Below are 16,779 nucleotides of genomic sequence, written 5' to 3'. Positions count from 1 at the left end.
GCGGCGAGAGGAAGTCACATACACGCAGTTTGAGAATAATAAATACAACATGAGCTAAGTAACTTTTCTCATGTGTTGTGTTCCAATGTAAGAGGTGAATACGGCTTTCCAGACTGATAAAACGTCAGCTAGTATCAAGCACAATCCATTCTAATACGATAATACCCTTTTGAACACACTTTGATAACCTTGGGCCTGCTTCAAATACTAGTACTGTAATACTCCGCTCTATTCCACACATCTGCACAGACAGAGGCCTGCGCTCCAGCCAAGTCGCAAAACAGAGGCCATGTGGACAGTGCAATCTGCCCTGATGAATTAAACCTCACTCAGTCCCTTCCAATCCCTGTCAGCGAGCCAAAATCCACACAAATTAAAGTCCCGCGGCAGCACGGGTAGATAGGCGCCGACACACAAAGCAGCCCCGTCCCCGTCCTTGTTAAAAGCAACAAAAAAAAAAATCACACACTTATCGCAGGGCACGTGAAGCGCTCCGCGGAGGAAGGTGGCCTTGATTCGGCCTCGGTGAGATTAACAAAGAATGGGGGGGGGGGTTGTGCGGTGGCGGAGGCTTAATCCCGGCGTTGGGACAGGGATCGGTCCACACGCAGCGGGGAAAAAGCCTCGTCCGGACAGTCAACTTTCACTGTGGGTTAATATCAGAGAGCTTGATGAGGATGGTCGCAGCTCTGTTTCCATATTATTACCAAGAAAATGTGCCAATGTTTTGTTTGACCTTATAGTTCCACCCATTCAGGCATCTACATGACAATTTCATTTACATGTGGCATTCTGAAAGCTCCAAGGTCAGCTCATGACCCTTCACGAGATATGGGCTATATTATCCCCTCCCCCTTTTGCATAATTCCCTTTCTCTCCCACATGCACTGGATGAAGACCTCAGACGTTAGTATTCCCCAATCAGAATGGTAAAATGTGCTTCTTGTGTGTGCCCCAAATCAGGAGGTGCGATTCCTGTCTCTCCACGATGAGAAATGGTACAGGCAAGATGGAGCGTTATCTATAAATACATTCCTGGACAGTGGGGACCGGGGGGAGCGGCTGGCAGACGCACTTGGCAGGAAGCGCTGAGTCATCGATGACCCGCGACCCTGGCGTCTCTGAGCGATGGCGGTCGATTACACGGCGATGTGCAACAGATACTGTACTCACTTCACCCTTTGGGGAAAAACCAAGCACAGTGAAGTATCGTTTTTCCAACCTGACAATGGCTCTATTCAAAGTGGTATGTCGGGCTATAAGGCTGTGTCCTCAATCCATTCCCATAATCTTAGCATTCCTTTAGCGAGCATTGGTGCGATTGTGATTGCCCAATTCAAGATTAGACTTCGCTCCAGTGGAAACTGTTTACTGGCAACAACAAGAACCCACTGTGCTATTTTTAGAACCCGTTTGTCCATCATTGGCTTCTGGAGAAATATTTACCAAACAGGCCTCAATGTATGTTTTCCATAGAACGTAAAGTGGCCTCAGTTGGTGCCTTGCGGAACACCAAAGCCAGATGTTGTTGAGCAAACCGATTTGTAAAAAGATTACAATTTAAGTTCAAGCCTTTTTTCTTCAACCCATAATGTACTAGATAAGCACTAATTTGGTCATAATTAAGCCATTCGTTTGTGCTTAAGCTGCATGAGATACTGAAGATATCATGGAGCCGCTCCAAGTCTTGCAAGTTATTTTTACCCGCTGAGACTTTGTGACTAAAAATACACCTCCAACCCAGAGAAAACAGAGCCCGGCACAGACATCAATATACTGTGATGCTGCTGGTAAACTGCACAGGCTGTGCGCTGTTCAAGCAACCCACTGACGCATAAAAGCTGCCTTTTGCTCTCCCCCAGTCCAGCGCGGAGGACTCATGATGTTTACAAAACACATGGCGCTTCCAATAAATTTTTGCGGATGGGAATTTTCATCCACGGAAATCAAAACAACCCTCCTTCAACTGGGTGGGGCCTCTCGCTAAGAATACTCGTGGAGTCAGTTACATGACTGAAATTATGCAAGATTCAAAGTTTAGTTTAGTTTTACAAGAGAATGAGTAATCAAATCTGTCAGTCGGACTTCAGACTGTGTGGACAGGGCAATGCAGCAATCACACAGTCCCGAAATAGCTGTGAGCGTGATTGGAGAACAATAAGGCGGGGTCCTGTCAGAGGACGACAGCTTCCTGACCCCCCCCTCGAGTACAGCCATCGCATTCCTCTGTGTGGAGCGGGTGCATTTGTGGATCAGGGGCACCACTGACTGAAGTGGTGTCCTGATGTGACAGGGAGGAGAGGTACGCTGAGGAAATGAACCGATATAATGAGTTTCAATAAAGTGCCCTTAAACATAATACTACAGCGGCACGGTAGCACAGCGGTGAGTGCCTCCACTTCACAGCTAGAAGGTCCCAGGTTCGATGTGGGGAGTTTGCATGTTCTCCCTGTGTCTGAGTAGGTTTCCTCTGGGTACTCCGGTTTTCCCTACCACTAAAAACATGTGCAATAGGTGAATCCTCCAGCCAGGTGATTCTGACCACCAGCCTGGCTCCACATCATGTAGACGGGTCCCCGGGCGCGGCACTGCCGTCGACCACTGCTCCTCATGCCCCAGCGGCATCGAAGGATGGGTTAAATGCAGAGGACAAACTTCCCTACGGGACAATAAAGTATACAAACAAACAAAGACTGCTTTCCCAACTTGTAAACAAGCAACGGGAACATTTAAGCCAAAAAAGGCTTACATGTTTGAGATATTACCACAATGAATGCAAAAACTAAATGCCAAGATCAACAGAAAATCCAGGACAATCACAGCAGCTCATACTTGATCAATAAACTCATTGTTTGTCCATGTTTTGAAAACTATCGAGCTAACAATGGTGGTGTAATGTATGACTAGTTTAGGTGGTTATATGCAAACAAGGACATCTATAATTACCTATTAATTATGCATTCACTTGTGAACACAAGTTTGTGTGCATGACGGACACAGTTAAGCCCAAGTGTCATTATGCTCTGGCTTTGTTCCAGTTCTCTCCATCAGACTGTTTTTGAAATGAAAAAGCCGAGCTAATAATTGTGTTATTGCTACGATTCCATCAGAACTATATGAAAACTCAATTGTGTTTAGACAAAGAGTAAAAGGCATCTTAGACCTGACAAAGCGGTTTTGATGAATTCACGTATCCACTAAACCTGCAGAAAATGTGTATTGCTATGACACGAGTGCTGTTTGTTTTAAAGTCAATATTCAGCTCAATGTGCACGTCTTAAACAGCTCAAAGAGGCTAAACTAAATCACATGAACTTCAGAACTCGGTCTGAAGAACAGGATGGCTTCTGTGCACCTTTACCTCCTCACTTTCTCATGATGTTGCACTGTTCTTGGAGAAGCCACACCTTTCCTCCCCCTCCAATCTGTCACCTGTCCTGCTGTGGCTGCAGGTGCAAAACTACTGCTCCCCCAAAAATCCCACTCTCTCTCTCTGCCTGTAAACACAGCATTACGTGCAGTGTTCAGGGACATCTGACTGAGGTATTTCCCGTCCATCTACATTATCCATGGCTTGCATACTGATTAGGTCGTGGTTATTAAAGAGGAAACAGGGGCAGATGAGCTGTTGTTATTCTGGGATTGATCGGTCTGTTGCAGCATGGACGTGATCTAGACAGACAGCTTGCGCAAGAGCAGGTTATAAACACTTTTCTTTGTAGCCTTTGAGCCTCATTCAAGTTGAAGGACATACTTCTACGCGTAATATTGTGCTTTTCTACTGCCGATGTTGCAGAAATGACGACTTCACCCAGCCACAATAAGGAGGGATCCTGGATATGTGATGCATGATATGTTGAGACATCGATTCGTGCAAAAGCAGAGCGTAAAGACAGCGATATCCCCCGCGCCATGCACGCAGCAAATCTCTCCCCGATCGAATCCAACCGTACCTCGGGCTCGCGCGTCGTCTCCTCTCGCTGTTGACCCTTTGCAGTGCGTCAAAAAAAAAAGACTCCACACTTCTTCTTCAGCAATGTCGAAGGGTGTCCATCCGGGCCCGGGGCACCACCACCACCGAGCCTTTCCCCCGCTGCTAAAGCGATCCGAGGCGCGGTGACGCTCGCTTGCTGCCCCTCGGTGTGTTGTCAGTCAGTCGGCCACCTCCGCGCTCTCTTCGCCCCGCATTCAAGGACTACTTCAGGCGGTCGTCTAACTTGAAGGCCAGCGCTGCCATGCCGCGCTTTGCTTATTCTTGGTGGTATCTCCAAGCTGGGCAGGCGCCTTCATATCTTATTCATCATTCGCCTCGACCGCTTCCACATCCGCCGCCGCTTCTTCTGGGTTTCCGCGGCGCTTCATGCCCATGTTGATCGCGCGCGGTGCCAAAGTGCGTTCAGGTCTGACCCCGCGGTGCTTACGGGGAGATTGGCATTGGAGAATAAAGGTTAGGGAACTTTTAAAGCAGGCTGTTGTTGTTCCCGATCGACACTCGGGGAGCTCGGCTTCAAAATAACTGATGAAGCGCCTCCCATCACCCCCTTGTGGAGAGAGAGGGTGTCCAAGCTGAGGCTGGGGGGCCATCTGCAGGACGTGCTCATTAACATTACTGTGCGGAAAGATTTGATGATTTGTGATATCAGTACTAAGGAAGAGAAGTGACGAATATTCATGGGAATGTTAAGTATGTAAATCATGTAACACAATCACTCAATTCAATAAAATGTATAAAAAAAATGTACTTGGAAAATACGAAGGCAAGAACCAATGTTTGACACATTTGAAACAGTCATTGATTTAGATGTAAAGTATTATTGTACCTTGATATAGGCTAAAAAGGGGGCATGAAATTTAATTTAAGACAATGTCTTCCTCATGCTCCTATTCAGCATTTAATACTTTGCTGTTACTGTTATTGTTATTATGTCTGTAGTAACGCCATCGCTGAATAATAATAATAAAAAAAAGTATGTAGTTTTAATAGCAAACTGCAATTAGCTTTGGACCACTTCATATATAGGTTGTTTGTGGTTTTTTAGGCTATGATTTAACTTCTTTTAGCTTTACACAGAGCTAAAATGTCAAATGACCTGTGGCAAAAATGTGATAAAAATGTGGCAAAAATATGATAAAAATTTGACAAATGTGATAAAAATGTGATTAAAATGTGGCAAAAATGTGACAAAAATTTGATTAAAAATGTGGCAAAAACGTGATGAAAATTTGACAATGCAAAAAAAAAAGCAATGAAATAAATGTCAAAGAGTGGCGACAAACATTTTTTTTAGATCAGTTTTGTAGGTCTTCAAATGAGGCGTTACACTGGCCTACAGGCTGTCAACCTTTAGATTTGGGTAAAGCTGAAGCTGGAGGTTAAGAAGTTTACCTTGCTGGCACATAATGTATTTTTCCACAAGTTTAAATCAGACATTTCTTTCTCATAACTTGGTAAATTTAGCCCGGCTTGTCAGTGAGTAGGTGGTATGATATGATCTTTAGGAAAAGGGGGACGTCATCATTACACAGCATGAGGTGAGGACACAAAGGAGGAAGACTGATCAGAGTCGACAGTTTCCACAGAAAGGAGGATTAAATGAGACAAATAATCTGTCAGCCGTAATCCCGCCGATAACAAAGAAAGTGTGTCATGCCTGTCTTTGTCACAATGACACAGAAAACGCACATTTTTGACATGTATGAAGCCACACACAGGGTTGCCCTCAATTATTATGCTTTATACAAATTTACAATAGCAGGCAGTAACAAAGAAATGTACAGCAAGGGCTCACAATATAAGATCTCAGAAATGCATTATAAAAAGAGATTTACATTCAAGTTTTAAGTTCGCTTCTGCATTTCAAACAACGCAGTAGGTTCTTCTTAACTGGTGAGCCATTTCCATGTTTCCACTGGCCTGATAGATAAGGGACAGGTTAAAGGAGATTTCCCTTCGTAGATCCACTTGGTCGTCATCAATGCCCTGAAGAAACACAGGGGAAAACATTGTTCAAATGAGTAAATAGTGTGGGTCCATCATAAAAGGTTGTGTGTAAGTGAGAGAAAATGGACAGATATTGGTCTAAATATTGATCTGCTCATCGTGCTCTTTACCTCTAGTTTCTCCGGTGGTAAACCTAGCGCTTTGTGATAGTAGTGAATGGCCAAATGTGTGAGTCCCACTTGATGCAGCGCTCTCCCAATGTTGTACATGGTCTCCTGACACTCTCCCCGCAGTTCCACGTATCGCCACAAGAAAGTGAATCCCTGAAATGAAATCTATAAGAATGGATTTCTGAAACAATGAACTGAGGCTGCACTGAACTCGGTCTTACCTGTAGGATGAGCGCATGACGCTTGGCCACATATTTCTGCGAAGCCATGTGGAAGTAAGTGAGGCCCAAGCAGAGACTGTAAAGGGGCGTTTTGGGATGAGTTTGAAACGCCCGGACGTACTGACCTACAAACACAGGCACCTGGTTAACAACTGTCCAATAGCGGGGAACTATTGTTGATTCTCTCATCACAAATACAAGATCTTGGAAATACCACTGCAGCAGCTTATGGAAACAGTAATAGAAATGTGCTGTCGTACCGAGGGCGTGTTTGAAACTGCCTGAGACCATGGCGTTGTGTCCACACAGCACACTCAGAGCGTGGTTGTCGGGGTTCTTCAGCAGCAGACGCAAACAGAAGCGATGGTGCCGCTGGTGCAAGGATTTGGTGGTGAGCTAAACAAACACACACATATAAGTGGCAGTAGATTCAGAATTGATGGGCTTGGTGCGCCGCCAAACCAGAAATCTTATCAGAGCAATTTGATTTAGATCTCAAAAGGAGTGCAGGCTGAATGCAATGGAGTGCATCTGGCTCTGGGCCTCACTTACCTGGTTAAAAATATTCCAAAGCTGAGGCAGGTTCACATTATCCATCAACATGATTCTAGAACCACAAAGACAGAGTTAACCAATGAAAATCCTCCTCACAACCCGAGCCTGAATATCGACCTCCCCCCCTTTTTACCTGATGTAGTTGTAGGCCTTGTAGTGGTTCTGGTCCAGGATGGTCGCGGACAGGCCGATGAACTCCAGCTCCTTCCTCTTCTCCATGTTGTCGTAGAACTGATAGAACTCCATGGCCGACTCCACGAGCAGGTCGGTCTCCTCGTACCGGTGCACCTCGCACAGGGTGAACAGGCAGGTCCTCAGCATCTGCCACCAATCGTCCTTCGACAGCACGTTGGTTTTACCTGGACATGCAACATTACATTTTGTCTATCAGGAGAAACAATGACTTGGTTCAATGTGGACGAGTGTGTTTATTTTTATCCAGTGGCCACACACCAAACAAGCACGCCGCCTGTTTGGGAGGCAGCAGTCTGTAAACATATGGTGTTATTTGGAAACCTACTAAAAAGGTAGGATTTAACAGGCTAAAACAATCCAGGCTTCAAACTGCTATGAACAATAAAGCTTTGTGTTCACATATGGAAGCTGCTAATAGGTGCTGACAGTGGATATTGCCCTGCCAGCTTCTCCTGCCAACACTGGCCTCTGTGAACCAGTCTGTTTCCAGGAACATTCAGAGCTGGGCGACATTATTGCACTGTACCGGTGTTGTCCAGGTAGGCCGCCTCGTGGTCCGTGATCTCTGGCTCTGCGCTTTGGGCCGTCACCAGCCTCAGGTGAGTCTCCCCGGACACGCTCACGCAGCGGACTGCCACTCGGGCCCGCTGCATGGCCACCTAAACGAATGCAAAACAAACAACGGTAATGGGAGGCCTTCAAATTTCCACATAAACCCTCTGTGCAGCTTTGTTGGAAAAACTAAAAGGCCAGACTTTTCCCTCCGTTTTATACGATGTGCTTTATGTGTACCTTATAAAATGCCAATTACATGATAGTGATGCAACCCACAAAAAAATGCAAATGAAATAAAAGTACTATAACAAAATTCCATGCAGATAATTGTAAAACAGACATTAGATTTATAAAGGCGATTAATAAAGGTTTAACCTTCAGAAAAAAACATATTTAGTAAAGCAGAAAGCATCTTGATTGATTTCAGCTTAGGATCGGACCAATATTAATGGACCTAGCGCCTCCCAGTGGTTGAAACAGATGTTGTCTCGCCTGCCTTCGGAAAGAATAACATTCATAAGTCAAAATGAATCATCAAGGACCTGGACTTTAAAGATGACTCATTTTTTACTTCCTCCTCTAAAGAGATGCTATGTTCTCGGAAGGTCCTGAATCGTGTTATTTTTTGTTATTGCTATATCTGGCTCCTATATCTGTACAAAACACCACGTAACACTCAAGTTTTGTGAAATACCAGTATAATTGATGTTGAAAAACATTTAATAAAGTATATATGGTTAAATAAAACATCCTTACAGTTTGTGTGTTACCTTTAGCAGCATGGAGATCATGCTGATCATTGAATCCAGATATCCCTCCGTTTGTCCTTGAGTTTTGAGCAAAGTAGAACGATGCAACAGCAGCTTCAGCTCCTGTTCACGGGACACAACAGAACATAGAACTGTCACTGCCTTCAACTTACCAAACTTTCATTCATTTTCCCACTGTTGTTATTATTATGATGCTAAACATGACAGTTGACCAACAGTATACTTTCAAGAGTACACCCTCTGAGGTCACGATATCTGCACTTTGGCCTTGGCACTTGCCTTCTGTGCAGCGGCGGAGTCCTGTGCCAGCGTCTCACTGTCATACATGGGCTCCAGGGCTTTGAGGGCCTCTTTGGGGCGTCCCAGCTGCTGCAGGAGGGTGGCCAGAGACAGACGCGCCTCCAGGTGCTGAGGCGCCTTCTCCACCACTCTGGAGTAACTGTCCGCCGCAGCCTCCATGTGCCCCAGCGCCTTCAAACACTCTGATAGGAGAAAACACGCAGGCGGTTGAAAATCACACCGCTCTAAGTGACTCATTTGTATTGATTTTAAATATTTACCAGCGTGCCGGAGCCAGACGACAGCCAGGTTGTACTTCTCGGATATGACCAGAGAGGTGAGCAGGGGCAGCGCTAACAGGTACTTGCCCTCCTCCAAATACGCCTCGCTTACATCCAGATACAAGTCCCCAATTTCCTCTGGGCTTTGTTCAATTAGAGACGCCACCAGCCCCTGCCAACAAGAAAGAGACATCACTTTAACAGCTTCTTAATAATTTAAAGGATATTTCAGCAACAAAAACCCATAACAATATTAAAGCTTGTGTTTCCCTGTTTATTATTGGGAGAAATGTTACGCAGTATGGCTTTAATATACGTTATTAAAGTGTAGTTTACCTCCAGGGGGCTGAAAACATGCAGGTGAATGAGAGAGACGATGAGCTTGGCTTTTAGGTCCACGGGGACACTGTCTGGTACGTGCACCTCCGTAATTTCACCTAAGCAAAAACACCAAGGCTATTTCAGATCCACAGACATAAAGCAGCAGCAGTAAAAGTGCAAATAAGTAGAATGGGACATAGGATATATGTGTGGAAACAGATTTCTACTGAACTGGGATAATCAATCTACAATCATTACATTTAATTGTTAGCTAATTCTGTCTCCAGCACAAAAAGCCTTTTCAATTCAGGCTGAACTGACAATGAATACTGGTATTGTTCTGGTTGGCAGCTCGAGCTCTGAATGCTAACTACCACCCACAGTTGCAAAAATAGGATGAGAACATGTTTTAGAGTTTGAGAAATTGTATACTTAAAAAATGTAAATAAAAATGGGACATATTTTTTGTGTGAGTATTAAGTAACTATGATTCCCTGATTTTTGTCTCTTACCATATTCTTCTTTAGGCTTTTCCGGCACATTTTCAGTCTCTGCATTTGTCGTCTCATCAGCTTCATCTTTAACAGTCTCCATCTCTGGTGCGCTCGTCTGCATCGTAGAGTCAGCTTTAGGTTCCTCCCTGACCACCTGCACTCCTGAAAACTTCACCAACACCTGGCAAAAAAACAAAGAATGTCCCTCTTTAAATACCTCCATGGTTTTCACTGCAGTCACACTCTTTAGCCCCTGTACCTGTATGGCTTTGTTGTGCTCATGGTTGGAGATGTACAGCTCGGCCGCCATGTTGATGACATCATCACTGACCAGGTCGGGGTGTCGAGAGAGAGCCTCTTCGATCACGCCCATAGCAGCGGGCAGGTCGTTGCTTTCAAAGTAACTCCTATAAACAACACATACACCTTTAGGCAGGGGTGGGCAATTCATTTGCATAAGGGGCCACATGAGAAGCCTGAATTGAGTCAGAAGGCCACACCAACAATAACTCAAACATATATCGGGATATAAATATAATATATGGGGAGTGTATTGGCGGAGTCCATAAACAAAAGCTCCAAAATTTTAAAATGTTTTGATTGGGAAAATATATTGAGGACTTTTTTTCAATAAATGAATAATCATGAGCCTGGCAGGACTGTAGCCTCATAAAAACAGCTTACACTTATTGCACTTCACAAGCCTGTGCTTGTGAAGTCTCTGCTTCAATGTAGTCAATATTCATTCACTCCACACTCCGTGGTAGTAAGCTACTATTGTAGCCACAGCTGCCCAAGGGCAGACTGTCCATTTCCCACTTGCAAGTCACAAAATGTGTCCTGATTTCTTATTATGTCAGAGCCCTCTGCTGGACACCTGTGGAATTCTTTCCTTTTATTCTTATTATGAATTTATCTTATCTTATGAATTTATGCTCTACAAGTTGTGGGCTGGACTGAATCATCTCAATATGGCCCGCGGGCTGTATTTTGCCCAGGGCTCCAATAGAGTAATATCAGATTCAACTGGTGGTACATTTCATAAATCAGATTACACAGCTTTAGATTCAGAATCTCCATATTGTTTACTACCCACCTAAACTGAGCCCATTTTCTCCAGTTCGGCTTTACTCAAATCCAAAAGCTTCTCAACTAGAGCTTACAGCCTCATTTGAAAGGTTTGGGGTTTTTTTTGCATCACATTTGTGTTACATTTGTTCATTGTGTTTTTTTGGTTGCTCTCTTACTTGGCCATGTCTTTGGAAAGCTGCATGAAGTGCTCTCCCTCCTCCATGGGCAGGAGCGACAGGATCTTGCGGTATCCGTCCATGCACTGCTTGTGTTCGCCCAGACGCATGTGCAAGTTACAGCGCTCCCACAGGTACCGCACATTGGTCGGGTCATACTTTATAGCTAAGACGAAACAAAAAAAAGGCTTTAGAGATCGCACATTTACTTTGTTATGCATTATTTATTAGCTTTTGCATCCAGCAGCTCACCTTTAGAGTAGCAGACGATGGCTTGGCGGATGTTGTCTTGCTCTAGAGACATTTCGGCCAGTCGCACCCACTCGTCACAGTCCGAAGGGTTCAGATGAGCGGCGATCAGGCCAAACTGCAGCGCTTTCTCCATGTCTCCGTCGTCCTCATATATCATGGTCAGGGTGGAGAAAGGCTCGTAGGCCATAGGAGCTGCAAAAAGAAAAGTCAACATCACTGCTGGTAATCTTGCAGTCAGATTTTATTTGGCGCCGTACCTTGCCGTATGATTTCCATGCACATTAGAATGGCGTCGCTCTTCTCTCCCCTGGCGTAGCGGATGTTGGCTTCTCCCATGAGGCCTCTGAGGGCGCGGGGGAGTTTGCTGCGGTTTCGGCGCTCCTGAAGTCACACACAGACGTTGTTATATTTGTCACGATCACACACAGAGCTTTCTCTACCTCCGTTGAGCACTCGATTTGGACTTGCCTTCATCAGCTTCTTGCTCTCTCGGTTCAGCTCCATCTCCAGCGCGAACACGTCTCCGGCCGTAGGGTTCTCTTCATCGTCTTCTGACAGCGGTGGCTTCTTCTTGTCCCTCTTCCTCCCTCCTCCTCCTCCTCCTCCTCCTCTCTTCTGCGCCTTGTCCTCTGTGACTGTGCCCTCTTGTTCCCGGGCGTCCTCCTCGGCCTCCATCTTGTAGTCTTCATCTTTGGTGTCGTCCACGTAGCTCAAAGTGTCGCCGTCATCCTCATCTTCGTCGTCGTCATCGTCATCTTCCTCACCTTCCTCCTCTTCCGAAGAGGGCTCTTGTTGGGACTGTCCCAGGATAGAGGCGAATGCCATCTGGACACCTGGGCTGACTCCCTCTGATGAGGACAGATTTAGGACAATAATGAAGTAGTGCAGGAATCTTAAACAGCAAGTAATATGTCCATCAACGTGAAGAAGTATTAAAATGATACAGTAATAAAAAAAATACAACAGCTAGATTAGGTTCTGTAGAAAGTTCAGTTGATCCACGACATATTTCATACCGATTTTCTCAGAAGGTCCAGCTGTGGACGGTCCAGCCTCCTCCTCATCTTGAACTGGAGTCTGTTGATCCTGAAACATGCACAGACTGAGTTAGCTTCTCTAAAGAGCCTGTTGTTAGCCATAGCATCAAAAACATGCCTCTGATAAAGACGTACTGTGGCTTTCCGCGCATCTCTCCTTCTGTCAAACTCCTCAAAAGTGATTTTTCCTTCGAGGTAGTCGATGAGCTCAGCACTAAATCCCGACATTTTGGAGTTTTAACCGTGAATTGAAAGAGGTGAACATGTAGCTAAAGGTATGCTACACAAACACATAATAATGTCAGCGTAAAAGCACGCATACGCTGTCTCTGGAGAAATAAATCCATTCAAATATCCATCTGCGATATTATTACAGATCCATGGTGCGGCATGGCCAAAACAAAGGTCACGTGACATATTTTATCTTCTTTTACTGATGCCATGGCAACCTAAACGCTCGTGACCGCCACCTGCTGGATGAGGAATGAAGCACAGGCGTTTGAATGCACGTTCATTTAGGAGAAAAACAGTATTTGATGAAATTATGATTTATGAAATCTACAATCTGGCAGATAAAAGCAATCTATCATTATTCAGAGTCCAGAGTGTTAACCACTACTCAACCAAAACACAATCCATCATAATTCAACCAGAGTTTTTTTTTATTCTTTTATGTAAAATTAGGATCATTGTTACAGCAATAAATAAGCCAGAATATCTGTTAATGCTCAAATGTCTTTAAAATATCAGGGAAAAGTCATGTGACCATAAACATGCAAAGTTGTCTACTACATATTTTCTATTTTAACTTTTTATTTATTTGTTTATTTATTTTCTATGTTGATCTCTCCTAGTATTCTTTTTAATTACTGCTATTCCTGGTTGTCTATTTTAATTATTTCTTCTTCTAAGTACAGTAATCATAACAGACCAGAAGGCATTCCACAATATTTACACAGTACCACTTTACAGTAACAGCTCCTAATTTATTTATACAGAAAAGCCCATGTGCGGCTCAGAGTGTCCCCGTGGAGCGCTCACAATAGCCAGTTGTCCAAAGACTATTTGCTTTGGACAAAGGGGCAGCACATTTACGTCAATCATATCTCTTTTCCTTTGTCGAGGACCTGGTTTAGTTACTGCAGCTTTCATCAAACAGACTGACACTGTTTATGTAGTGCTGAATACAAATACACACAGCCTTGTTGTGAGGGACACGCATCGTGGTTCGCATTAATGTATTTCCATGGCTTTGCACAGTTTTATAGCATAATAGTGAAAATGAGCAGTGTGAATGATCAAGTAGGAGGCATTTGGGACAGGTTGAGAATCCCTATAACAGAAGAGGACGTGATAGTATAAAGTTAACATGAAGTGAAATTAATAATAGATAAGATATAATACATGTAAATCCACATAATGATGCATTTTCATATGTCAACATGAAGCTTTTGTCACTTACAGATATAATGGTCCCTGTGTTGGTCGGACATACATTATTAACTTGTTCAAATAAGGAGGCAGAGAGGGAGAGGGAGGGAGAGAAACAGAGAGAGTTGCTGATGGATTTGGATCATTTGGATTTTGAGGACTGGAGAGATGTCTGTAAACTCTTGTGCACTGGTGATGAACCAGACTCCCTCAGTGTGCACGGACGAGATGACTTTTGTGTACCGGCCGAACTACCAGAGCCTGTACATCAGCCTGGAGCTCATCATCGCTGTGCTGGCGGTTATCGGAAACCTTTTAGTTTGTTTGGTCATCACGCGGACCAAGAAACTCCGCACAGTCACCAACTACTTCCTGGTAAGCATGAGAAGTACCAGCTGTTTATTACCATGATAAAAATATAGATATTTTAAAGGCAAACTGTGTAACATTTTGGGTTCTAGTGTTGCTTATACAAAACAAGCTCCGAATGACCAGTTTGACACAGCAAATGTTATTTTTGCAGTGGGTAATCAAAGAATGGATTTGGATGAGGACCTAACCTACTTAAATTTGGATGTCTTTAGTCGACATCTCCATGGAGACGAGCTGGAGACGTCCCACACCCAGTTACAGTCAGGTCTGAGGAGAGGTGAGCGACTCACTGCAAACACACATTTGTTTGGTCAGTTTTATTTACAACCATGAAAATATCTCTTAATAATATAAATGCTTGTATCTCATTCTATTGATTTGGCGAAATGTTGCACAGTGTGACTTTAAAGACAGGTTGCATAATATGTTACTAGTGAAGAGAATAAAATAGGACTCAGATTGACTAACATCACCTCTCCTCAGACCTGAGTCTTAACTTTACTGGGACATCACCAGCTCGTCTCCATGGAGATGCTGCTGCTTAAATTTGACAACAGAAAAACAAATGATTGGTTCATTTCCAAAGGCTAAAGTTGATTCTGCGTTACATAAATAGCATTGACAATATCTAATACTTTTAAGTTAAGAGTCTCACTACACATTAGTTCCTCTTGCGACAAAGTAACATGTAACCTTAAATATTCCGCTGTGTGGCTTTAAAATAACGCCCACAGTTTGTTTAAAGTCAGTGGTTTGGATTGAACGTGTGTTTGTTTTTTGAAGCTGTCCCTGGCCGTGGCGGACATCTTGGTCGGGTTGGTGGCCATCCCCTGTGCAGTGCTCACTGACCTGGGACGACCTCACCACAACCTGCCGCTGTGCCTGCTCATGCTCAGTGTCCTCATGGTGCTCACGCAGGTACGAGCAGCTTCATCTGGGAATCACGAATGAAAGACAACATGGACTTTAGATGAAGTGCAGGCCACTTCACAGGAGGGCCCAATTATGCTGTCAGGAATGATTTTCAGAAAAGTTTATTAAATGAAGTGCCTGTGGGTACATTAACTACAGCACTATCACTGTATCACTGGTCTCCTGCACATAGAGGTCTAGGCCTAATGATGCCTGTAAGGTCAAATATTATATGAGATGGTACTTTGTATGACAAGTTTGAGAACAGCTGATCTAGAATGCATATATAAAAGTGGTAAATACAGTGGGAGGGAAAAGTGAGTACATAGTTTGGAATTTCTTACATTTGTGCCTAAATTGGTCTTAAAATGTGGTCCGATCTTTATTAAAATCATAATCATGAGTAAACAGTGTCTGCTTGAACTAATACCACCCAATTACATTTGATCATGTTTTTATTGATCAGAACATGTAAACATTCACAGGACAGGGAGGAATAAGTGAGTACACTCCTTGAATGTCGCTGAACTGCAGCAGTTTTGTAAATATGAATGCCCCAAGACAGGAAACGTAAAGTGTAAATGTTTGGGTGGTATTAGCAGACACTGTTTACGCATTCTTGTGATTTTACCACATTTTGAGACTAATTTAGGCAGAAATGTGAGAAATTCCAAACAGTGTACTCACTTTTTCCTTCCACTGTAGTGTTTATCTACCTGTATAGTAACGATGTGAAAATAATAATCTAAATATACAATATCAAGCATTACACTAATTAATGCCCCCCTGATTGTGTCCCAGAGCTCCATCCTGAGTCTGCTGGCGGTCGCCGCAGAGCGCTACATGGCCATCCTCCTGCCCTTCCAGTACCAGCGGCTGATGAGCCACAGGGTGGCCTGCCTCGCCCTGCTGCTGACCTGGAGCCTGGCAGTGCTCTCGGGGTGTGTGCCCTTTATCGACTGGCAGAAGCAGCCGGAAAACTCTGTGTAAGACAAGCCACGAGCAGTTACAGATGTATTGATACAGGCACCTGTGACTGGGTTCGACTGCTGACTTTTGTGTTCTCTGGGTGCTACTATCTGTCGTTCCAGGTTTTGCACCTTCGCCTGTGTGATCGATATGAGCTTCATGGTGTACAGTAACTTCTTCTGCTTCCTGCTGCTGCCCCTCATCGCCATGTTCGTCATCTACGCCCGCATCTTCCTCATCATCCGGGGCCAAGTCCGCCGCATGTGTCAGGCCAGGACGCGCACCATCAGCAGTGGGTCGGACGAGGGAATAATGGACACGCCTGACCAGAGACCTTCCATCGACGCTATATTCACTGTGACAAATCCAAGTGACCCACACAAGGTTATCAAAGCTCTGCGGAGCCGGCGCAAAATGCAGAAAGCAAACTCCCTCTTCTTACTCCTCTTCCTCTTCGCTGTGTGCTGGATCCCCATACACGTCATCAACTGCATCGCCTTCTTCTGTCCGACCTGTGACGTCCCCATGTCCCTCACACTGGTGGCCATCCTCCTGTCCCACGCAAACTCGGCCGTCAACCCGCTCCTGTACGCCTATAGGATGAGGTCCTTCAGAAGGGCCCTCATCGCCATGTGGAGAGCCGTGTGGAGCTGCAAACACAACTAGAACATTTGGGATTTTCAGAGCCTGTATGTAAATACTGTTTTTGTACAATAGCCCATTAGATGCACTTGACTTATTTCATTGTATATTCATTATTTGTTTTCCACATACGTC

At 44.4% G+C, this 16,779-nt stretch overlaps 2 protein-coding genes across 2 annotated transcripts; one reads left to right on the top strand and one right to left on the bottom strand.

The window, feature by feature from the left end:
• Window positions 1-5,705: 5,705 nt before the first annotated feature.
• gtf3c3 (general transcription factor IIIC, polypeptide 3) lies at window positions 5,706-12,706 on the bottom strand. The gene is made up of 19 exons (XM_079581766.1): window positions 12,454-12,706; window positions 12,298-12,367; window positions 11,750-12,129; window positions 11,539-11,662; window positions 11,282-11,473; window positions 11,030-11,195; window positions 10,042-10,189; window positions 9,801-9,963; window positions 9,304-9,404; window positions 8,968-9,139; window positions 8,687-8,889; window positions 8,408-8,509; window positions 7,609-7,741; window positions 7,021-7,246; window positions 6,885-6,939; window positions 6,593-6,728; window positions 6,333-6,457; window positions 6,112-6,264; window positions 5,706-5,980 (listed from the first exon to the last, which is right to left on the bottom strand). The coding sequence occupies exons 1-19, from the start codon at window positions 12,544-12,546 to the stop codon at window positions 5,858-5,860; spliced, it is 2,865 nt and encodes a 954-aa protein (XP_079437892.1). The 5' UTR covers window positions 12,547-12,706; the 3' UTR covers window positions 5,706-5,857.
• A 1,211-nt stretch (window positions 12,707-13,917) lies between these two features.
• Window positions 13,918-16,769, top strand: LOC306981983 (adenosine receptor A1-like; the record flags this gene model as incomplete). The annotated part of the gene is made up of 4 exons (XM_079581724.1): window positions 13,918-14,124; window positions 14,905-15,039; window positions 15,835-16,019; window positions 16,125-16,769. 4 exons carry the CDS (start codon window positions 13,918-13,920, stop codon window positions 16,666-16,668), a joined length of 1,071 nt encoding a protein of 356 aa, XP_079437850.1. The 3' UTR covers window positions 16,669-16,769.
• Window positions 16,770-16,779: the final 10 nt, after the last annotated feature.

The sequence above is a fragment of the Gobius niger genome, assembly GCF_951799975.1.
Source record: "Gobius niger genome assembly, chromosome: 23".
Taxonomy (NCBI): domain Eukaryota; kingdom Metazoa; phylum Chordata; class Actinopteri; order Gobiiformes; family Gobiidae; genus Gobius; species Gobius niger.
This window is presented reverse-complemented; position numbering and strand designations above follow the sequence as displayed.

Coding starts and splice junctions, on each gene's coding strand:
- gtf3c3 (XM_079581766.1), bottom strand. CDS start 12,546: ATGTCGGGATTTAGTGCTGAGCTCATCGACTACCTCGAAGGAAAAATC. Junction 11,196..11,281: donor CATCGTCTGCTACTCTAAAG/GTGAGCTGCTGG, acceptor GTTTCGTCTTAG/CTATAAAGTATGACCCGACC. Junction 7,247..7,608: donor GGCCTACCTGGACAACACCG/GTACAGTGCAAT, acceptor TTGCATGTCCAG/GTAAAACCAACGTGCTGTCG.